General features: G+C 50.2%; 2 protein-coding genes across 2 annotated transcripts in view; one reads left to right on the top strand and one right to left on the bottom strand.

The window, feature by feature from the left end:
- Positions 1 to 18496, bottom strand: part of LOC105182834 (single Ig IL-1-related receptor) — a 196144-nt gene that overhangs the window by 32134 nt on the left and 145514 nt on the right. The gene's annotated exons all lie outside the window — the stretch shown is intronic.
- The window catches only part of LOC112589113 (uncharacterized), a 52477-nt gene continuing 51085 nt past the window's right edge, over positions 17105 to 18496 (top strand). The window contains exon 1 of the mRNA XM_025301199.1: positions 17105 to 17753. Within this exon, the coding sequence (XP_025156984.1) occupies positions 17694 to 17753 (60 nt within the window). The 5' untranslated portion in view covers positions 17105 to 17693. The remainder of the gene's footprint in view (positions 17754 to 18496) is intronic.

The following is an 18496-nucleotide window of genomic DNA, read 5'->3' on the forward strand; positions in this document are numbered from 1 at the left end:
CGGGCACGGCCACTCGACTCCCCAAGCTGCGTCGTCCTTGCTTCCCGTGCGTTGCGAAATAACACGTGTATAATGTCGCAAATATTATTTTGATATTTATTATTTTTTAATTTTTTCATATTATTTCAGCTGTTTTATTTATCGGCTTGATATTACTCTCCTTGTCCTTTTCTCCTTCCTTACATGTGATTTAACTTCAAACAGATCAGGTCAGCAAGACGCTTTTAACGTCGCAAAATTAAATTTCAAGGTACGGCACGTATCTCATTCTGTATCATAAACATCCTGATATTATCTTTTTTACCGATTAATATTTTCAAAGCCAGCGCGTTACACGTCTCTCGCGTTTTACACGTAACATTATATTTCAGCCAGAATATCGGGAAAGCGCGTTTATGTTTCGAAACTGCGGCTTGTATTTTGACCGCGAGTTTAACGTCAAACTTAACCGTTCGATTCCGCAGCTTTATTTGTCCCGCTTAACGGAGGTAGGCACTTACGATTCTGCTATTTCAGTACGACGAAATCGAATAACCGCGTTTAACATCCCGCTCGATAGTCGAATTTTCGACGAACTCGCGGCCGCAAATTGATCGTCTGAGTTTCACACGTCTCGCGACGGATTAAAAAGACAAAGAAAAAAACCGGAAAGAAAAGAAAGAAAAATACCGAACATCGTTGAAATACCGAGATCGTTGAAATAATACACGCGATTCGGAATGATCGCGGCTCGAGGTGATCGGGCTGTGTGCTTCTTCATGAGTTATCCGTTCCAGGTATTACGGCGGGCGATTTATTCGATTAGAGCGACCGCGTGTCATCGAGCCGTTTCTACGAATCGCTCTATAAATTCCGGGCCGTTAAGTTGATTAAAACTATCCTAATTGATGGGCATACGTCGAGTCTCTCTGTTCGCCGGCCCCCGCGAACTCTCTCACGCTAATCGATCGTGCAGTTGGTCGGTCGAGGGGAAAAACGAAACGACGCGCGGGGCGTAAAGAGATTCATTCTATCGCCTGGAGAGGAGAGGGGGAGAGAGAGAGAGAGAGAGAGCGCGTGTTGAAACATCAAAGAAAAATATTGAAATCGTCACACGCGCGGAGAGAGATCGGTATATATATATATATATATATGTCCATTAAAACAACGATATTATTATTTATTATTCCGCAAAGTGCCTCCTCCTCCGGTGGGAGGCTGAGCGCGCACCGTTAATATGCACGCACCCGCGAAAAATTTACAAAGGCGGTGATACCTTCACCGATTCACCAACGGTATTTCGTTATCGAAATAAATTAAACGAAGCCGCACGCCGCTCGCGCCCGTTTATTTCAGCGAGCTCGTCGCTCGATCGTGGGTAACGATTCGCCGGTGGAAAATGCCGCTCGCGACGAACGAGAGGCCCGCGATCACCTCGATCGGACAGAGCGATGATGCGGTGATGGAATAATAATAACAAAGGTGACTCGTCTTAACAATTGGCGATAAACGGCGGCCGATATGCGTGTGACAATTTGTTGCGATAACGACGGGTACTTCACGCGCCGTTCCTCGCCGTGCCGCTTATCGCAGTATCGTCGCGTTGCATGTGCGCTCCCTTCCCCCTCCATCAGATCAGATCAGTTCGCCGCAATTAACGGGCAATTGCCGCGGCGCAATTGTCGCAATTATTGCCCGATACGGTGCGAGCGAGCGAGGCGGTGTTTTTACTTAGAAAATTGCGCGTTATTTGCGCGCCAACGAGGCTCACGATCGGGGTGTGCTCGAATCGGACTCGATTCGCATCCAATTTTAGCGCATACATTCCGTCACTCTCTTTCCCGCTCTTTCTTGTCTGTTTGGCTCATCGATATAATTTTTCTATCGAGTAGCAGCGTTTATCGACTCGCATTTTCCGGAACATTCACAACCACGACTCGACGGCGGCGCTCGACGGCCATCGTGGGATCGACGCGTGCATTCGACGGTGAAGGAGAGGGAGGGGGGAGGATTCTACACACAGATATTTTTGTACGCGTTCCTGACAACTCTCGCATCTCTCGCGAATGGATGTGGTCGAGCTGCACATCTCGACGTCGACGTCGAACGCGAATAATTGCGCGATGATGGATCAAAATAGATACGACGATCCGTCGGGTGACGTACGGCTTGTCGCGAAAGCGCTCTGAGCGCGCACGTAATGTGATAACGTGTGTACAACATGTAATTTTACTCTTGCCACTTTCTTCTCCTTTACTTTCTCATCTGCCTATGTCATTTTTTCGATCGATCGCGCATAGCCGTTATGCGAAACGAAATTATCGGAAACGAAATTTACACATTACGCTCTTCAGAGATGGATTCATCAAAATCTCAGGAAAATTGTCCTATCATTAAGTCGATCAATGTTCAACATCCGTCAGTCGGGCAACGAGACCTTGCATATGTTGAATATTTATTCGCAGTAATATTCGTCATATCTTCGACCGACAATGTTTGAAGTGAAAAGGAGAAATTGGACGCGTCTAAACGTCCGCATATTCGTGCCAGAATCCTCGAGAAAGTCACAAATATACACGATATTTCCAGCCAAGTATGAAATATACTTGGCTGGAAATATCGGTGAAATATTCAATAAAAGAAAGAAAAAAAAATAAAGGAGAGAGGCGGCAGAGAAAAGACGCGTATGATATATCGACGATATCGTAAATCATTCGAAAGAAGAACGTAAGGACGACGACAAATAGAAAAGAAGGAGCACTCCATCGAGCGGTCGATCGGGGGGAAAGACCACGTCATGTGGGAGGCACGTGCGATTCTCGGTCGCGAAAGTAAATTGATCGTAGGACGTGTCGCGTGACGAATTAGTGTGTCTGTGGCCGGCAATTATTCACGCGCGAGAATACACGGTGACCGCACGCGATAATATTTCGCGATTAACGGCCGTGCGTTTAAATCCCATAAACTTTGACACCCGGAAACCCGGAGCACGCGTCGCCGCCGTCGCCGTCGAGGCTGATAACGCACCGCTAATTTAATCGCGCGTAATCGATCGGATTAGCGAGTGGAAATTCGATCGGTGAGTTGCAGAGTTACAGAGAATGTCTGACGAAATTCTATCGGCGGATTAACACGATGTGTTTTATTGAGCGCGACCGAGACTCGTCGTCGCCCTCGTCTACAAACGCTCGTCCAAATCCGAACACCGAGGAATTAGCGATAAGCGTTTATCCATCTGTCGGGGAAGCCGGTTCGGAATTGGTTTTGTGCCGAAAGCGAGGCTCCGAAAAGCGAGGTGCGCGATGGTCGCGAGATTGTTCAAGAATAGAGGCTTATTCTGCCAAACGGAGGAATTTAGGCGAATTAATCCACGTTCGGCGCTGACGGACTCTCGTCCTCTCTCCTCCTCCTCTCTTTTTCCGATTTTATTCGCGATTTTTCCAATTTCATTTCCTTGTCTTTAATTTCTCTATCTCGCCTCTATCCGTTAGTTAGTTTTTTCTCTCTTTTTTTTTTTTTCACCGATCAATCATGTATACGGTCTTTATCACGCGGGAATTTCTATTTAAAAATTCCCGAAGAATTGAATTTACCGCGAAATTCAATATCAGAGTCCGCACAGAAACACGATCGATTTCTAAGTGATCAAATCACGTCCGCCGATTTCTCTCGTCTTCGCTCGTCCGCTCCAGCCAGTTCTTTTCTCCGCGTGCCCAGAAATTGCAATTTCAATCTCGTTCTCTCCTTTTTTTTCTTCACGAACGCGCGCGCGAGTCGCGTTAATTTTCCTCCTGTTTTCGTCGCTCTCTCTCTCTCTCTCTCTCTCTCTCTCTCTCTCTCTCTCTCTCCCTCCTTCTCGCTACTCACCCTTTTTTGACCCTCTCCCAGCCATTAACGCGTCGAATCTCGTGCTGTTTGCGAGCCTTTTTCCCGTTCCCGGAAGGATTACGCAGCGCTTTTGCTACAAGCAATCGATAATCTCATCCTATTGAAGAGAAAAATAGTTTCGACGAGCGTAATCTACGAGCGGGGAGGAAGGACGGGAAGAATTGGCGGCTAAAGGGATGGGTATAGCGACGATACGAAACGTATAACGAATTTCACGAGAGACACCAGCCACGTGAAAAACGCGTACACCGACGGAAAATTACTTTCGCCAAAAATATCGGCCCGAATTCTCCGCTCAAGGCTTTTGCCCGCTCGTCGATTTTATTGCCGTCATTTCACCGTGGATTAAATTCTTCCCTGATATTATATACAAGTTGTGCTTCCGACCACTCGAAAGCAAGGTATTCGCATTCGCGTTGCAACTTTTCTCACCGGCCAAAATTATAAATAGTAACTATGCGATCAACGGAGATTCATTTTCGCCAATAAGAAGACATCGCTGACGAAATTAATTTCCGCCGATTGGAATATCTGGGAGAGAGAGAGAGAGAGAGAGAGAGAGAGAGAGAGAGAGAGGAGAAGAAAAAGAGAGAGAGAGAGAGAGAGAGAGAGCCTTAACATGGTTTCGCATCGCGAGTATATCTCGTGAAAAAGAAATTACACACGCGTAGGATTTATTCAGCGATCTTTCCGCCTCACCCACGTCGTTCCCATCACTACTCGAACAAGCGCGTTTCAATGTGCGCGCCAGCGCGCTTTATTTCGCCTGCCGTCTCCCATCGTTCCCTTTTTTCTTACTGTCGAGAAGCGGCATTAAATCTATTGTCGTGCTCGATGTACGTTGACAGAGTTTTAATTAAACTGCCCTGCCCGGCGCGTGTCCCGCCGTTCGCGACAGACTGATCTTCGACGTCTCGATTAATTAAGTCTTCTGCGGATTATCCGTCGAACACCTTATCGTCGCGTTACGCAACGGGCAACGGCGCGATGTTAACGCCGAAGTTATGCCGAAAGTACCGCAGGGACTTCAGCACTCTCCAGCGACACGTAGATTACAATCGTCCGCGGTCAACCTCCGATCGCTACATCGTCACGTTATTATCGCCATTATCTGTCATCATTATCGCCGGTACGCATCGCTATTAATGATTCATTATGTTCATTAAAATTTATACATTATCGTTATCCCCATTATCAGGACCGCGTTATCAAATCATTATGAGAGCGCAGACAGGCGCGATTTCCACGAAGCCCCCTCCCCACCTCCCGCCTCTGCTACTGCCCCCTCCTCGACCGTCTATCGCGCTTTATCATTATTTTTCATTCGAATCCGCTTATCTCGTCCTCCTCCTCCTCGAACAATCCTAAATCCACATCATCAAAGGACGGAGGATTACGCTTAAACTCACGCAGTCGCAAAACTACTCCTCTCCCCCTATTCGTCCCAACAGAACTTCCGTGGATGGAAAATCGCCATTTTACGGGAAAAAAAGGTCAAATGATACAGCTGGCGAAAATACGCGAGCGTCTCGTTCTCCCTAATAATTTCCGTTTCCCCATACACTATTTACTTGGATCCTACGCGTTATCGCAGACGCGACGTCGACGCGCGCGCGCGCGTTATCGATCCACGGAATAAATAAACTTATTCCATCAATCTACCACCTAAAAGCCCGCAAGGGTGGCAAAAGGGAGGGCTGAAAGAGAGGGGCAGAGGGGGGGGATAGGAGGGGTCCCATATCCAGGCTATCCCTTTCTCAAAGCTCAGGAGACGAGGGTCCGGCGCGACCGAATTACCGGCTGCTGCGAGTAGATACGACGCTTCGACGCCCGCCGCGCCGCCTCGCTCCCATAAATCTTGTCTTACCTAACCCAGCAGATAGAGATGAATTACTCGGTCCCGACGGCAGCGGCGGCGGCGGCGGCGGCGGCGGTGGCGGCGGCGGTGAGCGACGCGACGCGACGCGACGCGCGGGTCTATTAACGCAGATTGCATTCGAATGCAAATCGGAATGCGGATTATTTCCCCGCCGACACGCCGCGCCGCGACGCGCAACGGACGAATTGTCAGCGATTACAACGCGCGCGCGTGCACGGGAGGGAGGGAGGGAGAGAGAGAGAGAGAGAGAGCTGCGCTCTCGTAAACGGAGAGACGCGCGCTGAGATTTTCGCGACTGGCGCGTAATGTGCGATAAAATACAGCACAGCGAGATATAATTAAATCTGACATGTGTATGATACATACGAGTCGTATGAATAAATAAGGAAAAATATGATAACATTTAGCGCGCACATATCATAAAATATGGCGATATGAATATAACAATTGACGAAAATATGATAAATATGTAAACAACCATGGCGCACGTACGTAGAAATGCATCCCTATAATTTTTTATCATTACGATACGTATCTCGCGGGAATGTACTCGCGCAGAATGCTCGCTGAAATACAATAATCGAGCGCGAGATACGAGAGGCGCGTGCGATATCAGTATCGCTCGCGCGTAAACCCGCCGAGTTCGTCATTTTCTAAATGTGACACGCAGGATTACGCGTTCGGCTTCCGAGTACGGAAGCGTTTCCGTCACAGCGGGCATTCTCTGGAATCGAGCGAAATTGCGCGTTAATTCACACCTTTCGACGTAACAACGTTCGCCCTTGAGGAGAGATTAAGCGCGTGCGCGCGCGCTGATAATTGTATCTGGCAATTATTCTGCTCTCGTTATCAAACGGCCAGCAATCAACCGGTGATTATGGACGCGTCACGTTCCGCCGGCAATAATTCGCTGTCGCATTATTATTCATGTCTTTCCCGCAGAATTCCGCCCATTGAGAGCGTATCGCCTCGGCCGCTGCGCAGAGCGTCGCGGGGAAACACGTACATGTTTCCGCGGTAACATGTTGCACGGTAACAGACCGATGCGAGTTTCGAAGAAGGTTGATAACCACCGTCGGAAAATTCCGACCATTTGAGAAAATTGATCGGCTTCACCGATCATTCACCGATTCATATCAGCTCCTGCTCCCGCTATTTTTTATCTCTGATCCACCGGCGGCGCATTATGATGATCCAACAATGGAGTATAGTGCAATTTTTATTACTATTTTTATTGAATATTTTTTCTTGTTAATAATACACCAGGTGGTGTACGAGTATTTCATAAAAAGTCTCAGACTTCAGTCCGATAACGAGCGAGTTAAACTTTCACTTCGAATATCTCCAACTGTTACGCGATTTTACGTGCGCAGCGAGTGTTCCTCCGATTTAAGGAATTTCTGTCGCGATCCGAATGATATTACCGTGCAATAACTATAGAATCCGTAAAAAGATAATAAAATTCATTAGAACCCGCCCGATGGACTTCCAAGTAGCACGGTGCGACGCGATCGAGACCTTCGCCTTGATAAATAAGGATCGTTCCGGTCCAATCGCGCGTGATGTAGCAGACAGGACAAGTTTGGCAGGAGCTACAAATTTCGGTAGCTCTGTAGCTCATAGCGGTATCCCGAGCGCGAAGCCCATAAACTCGCGCCATTAATCATTTCGCCCGAGGAGAGTGCATATTACCGTGGGTTCTTAACCGATCGCTCCCGGTGATGAGTTATCGATATTACGTGCGACTCCTACCAACCGATACCGCCAGGGCGCTAGACGAGCGAGCTTTATGACCGAAATTTGTACGGGGTGACCTAACAAGACGTATGGCACTCTGGCGGAGCGGGATCCCCACTTCGCGAAGGACTCTGACAGCGGAGCAACTGCTTGAGCCGAGGTACAGGTCCGAGATTAAGAGCGAATCATTATTTCCTCTCAATCGTCGGATTCATCAGAAGGCACGCCTCTCTTCCTCCGTCCTTTGCTCTGTCGTTCTCGCCTGAGACGATCCTTGAGCGTTACTACATCGCAGACACTGAAGGACACCCGCGCGCGATGTGTCCTCTCAGGCACAATTCCGACACCGCGGTGATACATGTGACTTCACTCGTTCGGCACGCAGATCTTCATATCCTCTATCTGCCATGACTTAGACAAAGTAATTGCAAAACGGCGCTATCAACCGCCGACCAATCGCCAACTCACAATCCGGGATCGATGCGGTTTGTCAATTTTTCCCGTCGTTCCCGACTTATCCCACGGGAATAACTCAATATCATGTTACGCAATTTCTTCGTGGCCAGCCGGGGGAACGTAAGAGCGACAGTAAGAAAGAGAGAGAGAAAGGGGAGAGCTGAATCGCTTCCAAGTTTATCGTTATCGAGCAGCGTCGCAGAGGTGTTGCTTGTCGAGCCGCGAAAAGGCCGACCGTCCAGCCATGAGACGCGATTTCGCCGCTCCGACGCACAGCGATGCCTCTCGATGAAATTCTGACAAAAAATACTTATCGGTTTCCTATCGGGCTCTCTCTCCCTCTCTCTCTCTCTCTCTCTCTCTCTCGCCCAGGTAGTTGATACGGCGAGCGGGGGATTCAGGGTGATACACATTTTTGCCCGCTTTTATCCAAGATCAACTGTTAGCGCGCCTTGCGTGACGAAGAGAAGAGGAAAAGACGACGAAGGGGAAGGGGAAGAAGAAGAAGAAGAAAAAGAAGGAAAAAAAGGCTAAAGCAACAGGCGACAAAGAGAGTGTACTAATAAATGCTGACTAACAACGGATACACACGGTTAACGGGGTGACCGGGGTATCGCGCGAGTGGATCTTAATCTTAGTCGCGTGTAGCATTAGAAGCGTCGGTATGCCGAGTAATTAAACGTCTTTTTCGGTTACCGTCGTGCGCGGCGGCTGAATTCACTTAGCGGCGAGACAAGTTCGCGCGGGAGGACCCGACGCGACCCGGCAGAAAGAAGTTCCGGTGGGGCCGTAAATTTCTCGCGCAAAGCCGCATAAATTCTCGCGTCGCCGGCTAATCGAATAAATTAAACAATGACGCGGCTAATAATAATGTGCGGTAACACGGGCGAGAGCCGGGCAGCTCCCCGATGGCGAGTAGGTAGTGCTGCACCTTGTTATCGAAATGCCATCGATATTCCGGCAGCCTCGTTGGCCAACCGCCCGCGATGCGATTAATATCAATTTATGCTAATCGAGCTTATGGTACCTGCCCCGCGACACGAGTGGGAATATTATTCAACGGCTGTTCGTTTGCGCGTGTGAGAAAGAGACAGAATGAGGCATCATCAGCGAGGGAGAGAAGGAGAAGCGAGGGGGGGGGGGAGTGCAGAAGAATCGGCAGAAGAAGGGGGGAGGGAATTAGATAAACAATCGCCGCTGACAAGCGCGCGGTGGGAAAATAAAACCGCACTTGATGCAAATTTCGAGCGAAACAGATTATTCTATCGAGACGAGAGGCAAAGCTCTGAAAGCGGCGGGAGGTGAAAAACGGCAGGCAGGTCTTCCGGACGTGGACGGGAGAATAAATGGAAAATTATGCGCGAGAGAGACGTCGCGCTGCTATCGATCGAATCGCGATTCGAAATTATCATTATCGGCACTCGCGCCGATTGTGTGTGTGTGTGTGTGTGTGTGTGTGCGAGCGCGCGCAAGCGTGCATTAATTATCGAAATAATGTTTGTCAGGACGCGAAATGTTATACGCGCCGTAAAAGTGCCGCGCGGGAGAAAAGCCGTGCACAGCACTACTTTCGTTCGATGTAATAACAATCCAGTTCCGGCAACGGCGGTGCGTGTTTAATAATTACCGCGAAATTGCGCACACTCGCTGCTGGAACACGCGCGTGTTCCGTCACGTGAAAACGAGTGCGAAAAGCAAAAAGTTCCAGCTAACGGGAACAATAGCGCCAGCCGCCGTCAATGGACGGTCCAGATTTCCCGCGATTTACGCCGAAATCTCCCCCGGGCGCTCAGCACGTCGCGAATTTTTCAAGCCTCCACGGCGAGTTTAAAGCGACAAATACTCTGATCTACGTATCGTGTGTCTTGGAAGTCCAGTTGTCACCACTGCTCCAACTGCAGAGTTGCAGGGAGCGACAATTGTTTCGGTGTGTGTGTGTGTGTGTGTGTGTGTGTGTGTGTGGACGATTGCACAACCGGCAGGAAATTAAGAAGATATATGAAGACAAGCGCGTGCGATTCGCCCTCGGATTAATTTCCAAGCAGGCCTTCATCGTTTCATCAAGCTACGCTCGGCGGCATTTTTAGTCCGACCGTTACTAATTCGCATTTGCTACGCCTCAACTTTAATTATTATTACTTCGTTTTGTTTCTTCACGGCTGATTTTCCGCGATATTTTCTTTCGGATGAGATTTCATCGTATAACGGCGTGCGAAGATAAAATCCTCCCTCGGAAGTTATTGTCCCATCGCTAATTCACGCTAATTCAGGTATTAAATATTACCTCTTCGTGGAACGCGATTCTTTCGCCGGAGCTTTGATCGAAAACGTAATTGTGTAGAGAGAAGTCTGAGAGATCCGGAAAATGTAGGGCCCTCCCAGGGGAGCGAGCTCGACTTTGCCAGATTCAATCCGCAGCTCACTGCGGAGCAGAACACCCCGTATATACAACCAGGCGTCCTACCGCGACGATTCGGCAGATTTTTCAAACGTCACATCTCGCAAATGCCACTGGCACTTACGCTCATAAGGTTTCATTATGTGGCGCTTTCGCCGACGTGAACATATACGGACCGCCTTCTCGACCTTTCGCGAGATCGATGTCGCCCGGATCTCTTCGCTCGTCGGACTTTCCGCCATTTCTCTCGCGTGCGCAGGCAAAAGTGCGACGGCCAGAGAGGCACGTCAGCAATTTTCTTTCACCGCCCTGCGCTGAAGAATTGCACGATCCGAGCGAGTCGTTTAATTCATGTCGCCATTGCGACCGCCGGAAACGAACTCTGGAAGGACGCGAATTAATTATTCGACAGACACGACGCGCCGTTGCGGAGTTGCGGTGGCCATCGTTGATCGAAACGTCCAAGCGATCGCGATCGCGTGAGAGAGAGAGAGAGAGAGAGAGAGAGAGAGAGAGAGAGAGAGAGAGAGAGAGAGAGAGAGAGAAAAGAGCACGCAGAAGAAAAACTCACCCTACCTCCGGAAACGCGGTCTTGCGAAGATCACCGGCGAAGGGAGGATGCGCAGCGTCATCATCTTAGCGAATTCATCCGCTGCTTAATGAGCCGACTACATTACCCCTTCGGCACCCCCGCGCGTCGCAGCCACCCACGAGTGAGGCTCTTTTTCATGGAGAACCGCGAGAAGCACCATCCGCAAACACATCCTGATCGCCATTATCCTGGCAGTCCCTTCTGGCCGCTGGTACGGCAATCTTATCTAACCTAGGCTAGCCTGGCCTGATCCAACCGTACCTAACCTAAGTTAAGGAAACGTAGCCTAACCTGACTTAATCTGCGGACGACGTGGCTACTTAAAAATGGCGACGCGCCATCCGTCGTGTCCGATCCCGGCCGGCGGTCCACGAAAAAGGAGCGATCAAACAGAGACGGAGGGAGCGCGAGAGAAGGGACACGAGGGTATCATTAGAGTAATGACGGACCTCGCAAGGAGAGACCGCAGAAACAGAGGAGGATACCCGCGAGTTTCTTGCGAGCTTCGTCCCCTTCGTCATCCTCGTCTTCGTCGACAAAGTCGACGTCGTCGACTTCGTCTTAGCGTCTTGCGAAACACTTGCAGGAATAAATTACTCGCTCGGAACGACAGAAGCGGGTGCTGCAATAGCCCTATTTGACATTGTGTCTCACGCATACGAGGGAAACGCATCGGTAAGACGCGAGCGAAAGCGACAGCGGTGGCGGGGTTAATTGAATGGACGAGTGAGATCCGAGGGACCTGAGGACTTTGCGAGCTCGAAGGGGAGCCGAGGGGACGAGGAACTGTGCGAAGAATCTTCCTCCATTTCTTCCTGCGTGTATATACACAACGGGATTACTTTACGGGAAGGCTGGAGGAACAATCACGGTCCCGCCGGGAAGAAGACCGATCGCGAAGATGTGACTTCGAGTTCGCGAGTGATCCGCGGGTGATCCGAGAGTCCGAGAGAAGTGTACTCAGAGGATCTCGTATTTTCACTCGGGTCTGGAATTCGGAATTTGGCATGTCCCGACAGGTGTAAAAATACACGAAAATCGGGTCATCAAATATCAAGTCCCACGCCAATTCGCGCGCGCGCGCGCGCGTGTTCCCCGATCGACGAACGTGTATTTTAATCATGTTTTACGTCGGCAAATTTACATATTTACATTTAATACCCCGACATTTCTGTCCGAACGCTTCCCGCTCGAAAGCATGTTATTAATCTGTCCCGCGAATGCGCGCGTAGAATCCGAGTCGCGAGAGAACGTAAGAGCGTCGATCTGAGAAAACCGGCAGCCGCCTGATGCAACTCGAAGATAACCCGCGGCCGCAATCTGAGCCGTCAGGCCCGACGAAGAACCGCGAGAACTCGTGCCGGTCCCCCTCGCGATGCGAAATAATCCGTTTCGCCGATTCCACCCTGTCTCTATTTCTCTTTTTCTCTCTCTTCTTTTCTCTTCCTCTCATTCTGCCCCCTCCTTCCCGGCTGCTCTTGCTTCTCGATCGGGGGCCTCATCTGGCCGCAAGTCTGTCCCGCTGTTATTACGTGTATAATGTACCGCGCGGTGGGACTTGGCAAAAAGGCTAATCGACGGGCCCCGGAGGCGTGGTGCGGCCGGGGGCCTCCACGTCGTCGTCCCGCACGGGGACCAGCCGGGGCCCGACGGAGCGCGGCGGGGCGAAAACGCTTTCGCGGAACGGCGGGACCGACGACTACGACGACGGCGACGGCAGCGGGATGTCAATTGAAACGACGGGAACTCGACGATTTGCTTCCCTTCGTCCTTTTGCCAGGCTATGCAGTGTGTTCTGCGCTCGCTCGGGGGGGGAGGAGGGAAGTTGGGCCCTTTCAACACTCGCGTCGTCCGCTCGTCAAATTCCCCCTTCTGTTTCTTCACGAAATCTTCTTTTTGCACGAAACTTTTGCGGAACGCCCGTCTCGATGAATATTCGCGGATGCTGTTCGACAGAATGCGGAGTGACGAAATTTCGAAACGTTTCTCACACGCTGCCGATTTTTCATCTCCGCGAAAATACTGAAGACACTTCCGGACGTCTCCGTCGGCGTCAGACCGGCGGGATTGCCGAGTGTTTAAAATCGCGTTCTCTCGCGACGACGAAGGGGCTTTAATCGCGAGACGATTCCATCAGCTGAACGACTGCGATTCATTATCTCGCGCGAATAATCCCTCTCCGCGGGTCTTCGCTCCTTCCTCCCCCCCGTCCGACGTTGCCCTGCAGGCAACGTCACATTCCGCCGTAATCACTGGAAGAAAACGTAAATACATCCTCCTCCTCCTTCTCGCCTCGCTAAACGGTATAATTAAATCGGGACGGTGACAAATTAGCAATCAGCTCGACTCGCGAGAGACAGAGAGAGAACTTTCTTATTTAATAATAATATTAAATTTTCTTCTCCGTCTCTCTCGCGCGTTCTCCGTCGCACTTCGCGCGGGACGTGCAATAAGACGGGCGCGACCCAGTCTACCTTCTCTCAATTCCTCTCCTTCTCTCTTTCTGTTGGCAATCGGGCAACAATAACTTCTGAAAACTCGCTCCGCGATTTTTCTCCGTCCCGCCCGCGACTTATTCTAATTCTTCCGCATTCTCCGTCTCTCTCGTCCTCTCCCTTCCACTCCCCCGTACTTTCCGAATTTTACCTTTACAGCCATTTACACTCGCGCAGTTCCACTTCCGTTCTTTTTCTTCATTCTCTCTCCCCCCCCCACTCTCTCCCTCCCGTCACCCTACTGTACTCCGGACCTCTCGTTATCCGTCGTTTACTTTTCGCCGTAAATCGTCATGTAAGGGAAAGCTCGTTTTCGCGTCCAAAGGCGCGTGACGGTTCGCATTTCGCAAACAGGTCGGGCTACCGCCACACCACTTCTTCTTCGTTTCGGTTGCAGCCGACTGCACCCCGTCGCGCCGCGCCGCGCCGCGCCGCACCGCACCGCACCGCGCCGCGGCGCGTCGCGTCGCGCCACACTGTGCATCGCGTGACTGTTTAATCATGCTACATTGTCTCCATATGGCGTGGTCATGCAACATGCATGCGTGTCGCCGACGTTCGGTTGTCATAAACGTTGCCTACGGCTGCTCTCTCGGAGACTCTGTCTGCCTCTCTCCCTCGCCCTCTCGCTGTCTCACCTCGCGATCACATCTACCTGCCGCACTCCGCCGCGCAGAGTTGCAAGGTGGAAGAAGGTGGCCGAGGTGAGGGACGAAGGGGAAGGGTGGCCTGGGACGCACCGGACGCAGCGTCCGCTAATTGGGGGGCTGGTTTGCGGTTTCACAATTTCTCGACATTTTGTCGTGGGACATCCGCGAGAGCGCGCGCGCGCGCGCGCGCGCTCGCGTGCTCTCTCGTGAGAAACGCGGCAGGAATCGGCGCATCTGCGCCGCAAACACGATTACGCGGGCGAAATTGGGGAATTATCGCGGCACGCGGCTTAACCCCTGCCAATATCGTTCCGCGATACCCGCGGAGGTCCCGCGAGAGGATCGCGGTAATCGGGAATCGGTTACGGTAAATTGATCGCCGTGGAAATCGCACCGACCGTGGGGGACTTTTGCGCGGAGCGGGGACGCTCCGAGGAGAAGGAAGAAAGAGAACGGCGAGACAATATCAGTTAGGCTTGGCAAGAATTGGCGCGGCGCGAAGAAGATACCGTCGGCGGTTGCAGCTCGCGCGAGACGCGCCGGAGAATCGTCTCGAGACGCGATTGTTTATTTCGATCGAAATGCAAGCGATGTTTCGAGGATTCTCGCTGAGGAGGGCGAGTCGACTCGCGCAGTGATACTGGAGATCTCTCCGTTGGAACTGCCTCGATATTCACGGCGTTTCTCATTACCAGGTCTCTGCTACAGACTGGTTCGACAAAGTCTGCAACATAAATTCGCGTTGCAGATCCTCCGCTTTTAGCCGAGAAACATTTTCAAATCAGAGTGAAGAAACAGGATGAATCATTTGCGCGATATCGTGCGGAAAGCTTTTTTATACGAACTTTCTCCAAGAACAAACATGCGTTTCTCTTTCTTGGCGGTGCCAAGGAGGTGAAAGGAGACGCTGATAAGCCGCTCGATCACGAAGAGCACGTTAACGTTCTCTCTCTCTCTCTCTCTCTCTCTCTCTCTCTCTCTCTCTCTCTCTCTCTCTCTCTCTCTCATCGCATTCCTCGGCACGGCTTTATTTTATCGACTGCGTCGGATATGGCTGCCGACGCAGCTTCACCGGGGGTGTTAATTAAATTTAATAATCCGACCTCTGTGCGCGCGCGAATCTCCGGAATCTCCGACCCTTCTTCATATCCTTCCCTCCTGCTCTTTCCACCTGCCCCCTCCCCCCGCCCCGTTCCAACCGTCGGTCGGTCGGCAGGTCCTGAATGCACCTTCGCTTCCGTTTTCCGAATACGCGTTCTCGCCGTCCCACTTGTAAGTTAATTCGAGCCCTTATCTCAAGACAATGAGCGTCATCAATTCCCTCAAGTTCCTCCTCAAGAACGTGGAATTTCGACTCGCTCTTGGGAGGACGATCGAATTAACTCGAGAACGCGTCGGGTCCGCTTGTGAGGGTTCGATTTTCCCCTAACGAGCCAATATTTTCCGCGGAAATTCCGCGCGTAAATGTATGCACGCGCGTGTGTATCGAATTCGGAGCTCCAGCTCGGGAAGTGAAGACAAGGAATGAAACGTAGAAGAGGCGCGCGCGACGCGACGAAAAGACAATAACGAGTGGACAATAAATAATGAATGCACGAAGATTCAATTTTTTTTTCACAATGATACTTATAACTTCCCTCGCGATGGTTTTATATATTTATTATATTACTCGCACGTGTATTTTACTTTTCACTCGTTTTTTTTTCCATTTTTCCATTTTATTTTCGTATGGATTACATGAAAACATTACGTTTGCCGAGAATTATATTCGTTTTTATTCGCACCGAATATTTCTCTTGATCCTAAATGCGATTTTAAATGTCCTTCTTTCATTTTTCGTGATTATACGGGGAACACGTATTTTATTACGCATTCATATAAAACAAAAAAAAAACCCGAAAAAGGTATACATATTTAATTTCATTCTTTATTATTCGTGGTACTTGCACGGCGTTTTCGTCTTTTTGCCATTTATATCGCAAACTCTTGCGTATCATTTGTTACTTTTAGAATTTAAAATAGCGGGGGTTTCCGTTTTGTCTCTTCTCGTTCCTATCCTTCCTGTTTATTTCTAAGAAAATTTCCAAGTACTACTGTGTATGTGTATGTGTGTGTGCGCGCGTCTGACGGGTTATTGTTAAAATAAATCTTACTCCGCTCCGCTCCCTCTCTTCACGCTAACTCCCTTCGGCTTTTCCTACCTAACTCAATTTCCCCGTACCCGGTGTAAACCGCCGGCTCGCCGTTGATGTAAAGTCTAGTTTACGCGAACAACGACGTTCGGCCGGCGCGAGATGTACCGGCAGCAAATCCAACCACTAATTAAGGGACGCGGCGCGGCGCGGCGCGGTTCGCGCTCGGGGAATCCGGGCTCTCACCTTGAGACGAATGCGCTCGTTTCGCGAACGGCTATTCTTCGGCGAGTCCATTGAGAGCCCCGTCCGACGTGTACACGTACAACTACAAAAGTCATAACGATAACGGATTCTTATTGTCTCTCTCGCGCGCGCGCGCGCGAATCGTGAAAATAGCCTCGCAGGCACCGTATCCATCGCGTCGAAACGCTCGACAATTTTGGCATAACCCGGACAATTTCGGCAAACCTCGCCCGTTATTCGTTGACATTTCCAATTTGTTCGAGCGAAATACCGGTCGAATAGTGAACATTTCAAACTCCGAATTGGTGGTACGAGTTGGATGTATTCGATTGATAAAATTTTGTCTCATCAATTCGCCCATACACTCGCGTCGATTGAGAACTCAGAATTTCACTCTGAGAAATTTCAAGAGCGACATGACGGGTGAAATAAACGTTGCAAGTCGAGCATCGACATTCGCTTTATCACGGGAAGAGAGAGAGTGAAAATTTTCAAGACTATTACTCTCCGAAAGTTAATCAGAATTAATCGACGGAGCAATTGCGGTTCTTCAGATCCGTCTATCGCGTGCTTTAGAAAGAGAGAGAGAGAGAGAGAGAGAGAGGAGAGGAGGAGAGAGAGAGAGAGAGAGAGAGACGCGCAAGATCCCGCTGAAATCACGACGGTGAAACAAAGCCGAGCCCACGGTAAAAGCGCAAAGTCCACATTTCGAATCGAGCAGGCTCTTTCTCTCTGTCTCTCGGTGCTACGGAGGTATCCGCTGGAAATCTCCGTCGCCGAGGAATCGTGATTCAGGGATCGAACGACGAGAGCGAGCGAGCGAGTGGGCGGGCGAGCACGACGCCTCGGAGTCTGCGGCCCCCGAGGTGGATCCAATTATCCCGGAATAAAATTGCATTCGACGTAGGATCGTCCGCGCGCGTTGCATATACCACCGCCTCCTCCTCCTCGTCGTGCTCGTCTCGCTCCTCTCACTCCTTTTCGACGGGCCCGGGGAGTGTAATTTCGCTGTAATGTTGCCGGCGCGCAGCCGTGTTGTCGAGTCGGTGGTTTCGCTGTGCCGCGCCACGCCGCGCCGCGCGCCGTGTTTACCGTGGCGATGCACCGTGACGGTGCATCGTCGTGAAAATTGAGTTACGGGGGATGGAGTAGCTCTCCGCGCGACGACAGATACCTGTATACTCGCACGCGCGATGCGACGCCGCGTGGCGCGGAAGAATGGATCGCAACAGCCCGGCTGAATGTTCACGTTCGCCCGCCGCTTTCTACAGGAAGCCGCCGAGCTCTCTGCGTATACGCAGGTACGTATTTTCTCTCTCTCTCTCTCTCTCTCTCTCTCTCTCTTTGTTGATACCTGCTTGATGCATTGTGTATTCTCGAGTATGCCGCGAACACCGACGTCCCGCGGGCTTAAATTCGCTCTTACTTCCAAATCACCCAGAGAGCACCTCGAGTGATGCGCGCGCTCTCCCGATCGGAAAATGCAGATATACATCAAATACACATTCGCCGGAACCTTTTAACCTTCAACCTCGGCTCAAACTCGGAATCTTCCGCAAAAACTATCCCGCGAAGTTACGTCCTTTCGTTTCGCTTCTGTTAGAATATTAATCGCGCTTCTACCGAGTGTCTTAATGACAAGTTAAAATTTTCACTGAAGTCATCAAATTACCGAACGACGAGATGATAAAAGATATATAATAAAAGATATACAATAAACGAAGATGTAAAAAATTATAAAGCATTAATAAATATAAGATTCTTCAAAAATTTAACGAGGAGAAATCACGTAAAAGATATCAGAATAAAAATAAGGCAAGTAATAAAAGTGCAATTAAAGATAAGTCTTATGATATTGCGTATCTTTCACTCCGTTTCCACTGGTCTCCTACTTCGGCCGCGTAAGAAACTGTTTGTAGAAATTTGATCGAGACGAGAGATTTTCCGATGCACAATTGATCATGCCTTATGAAACACGGCGATCCAACGTGTCGTGCCAGAAATACCGTCCAACTTCATCCACGCGCTCTCGTCGTCGTCACGC

Source organism: Harpegnathos saltator, unplaced genomic scaffold (assembly GCF_003227715.2).
Source record: "Harpegnathos saltator strain DR-91 unplaced genomic scaffold, Hsal_v8.6 scaffold403, whole genome shotgun sequence".
Lineage (NCBI taxonomy): Eukaryota > Metazoa > Arthropoda > Insecta > Hymenoptera > Formicidae > Harpegnathos > Harpegnathos saltator.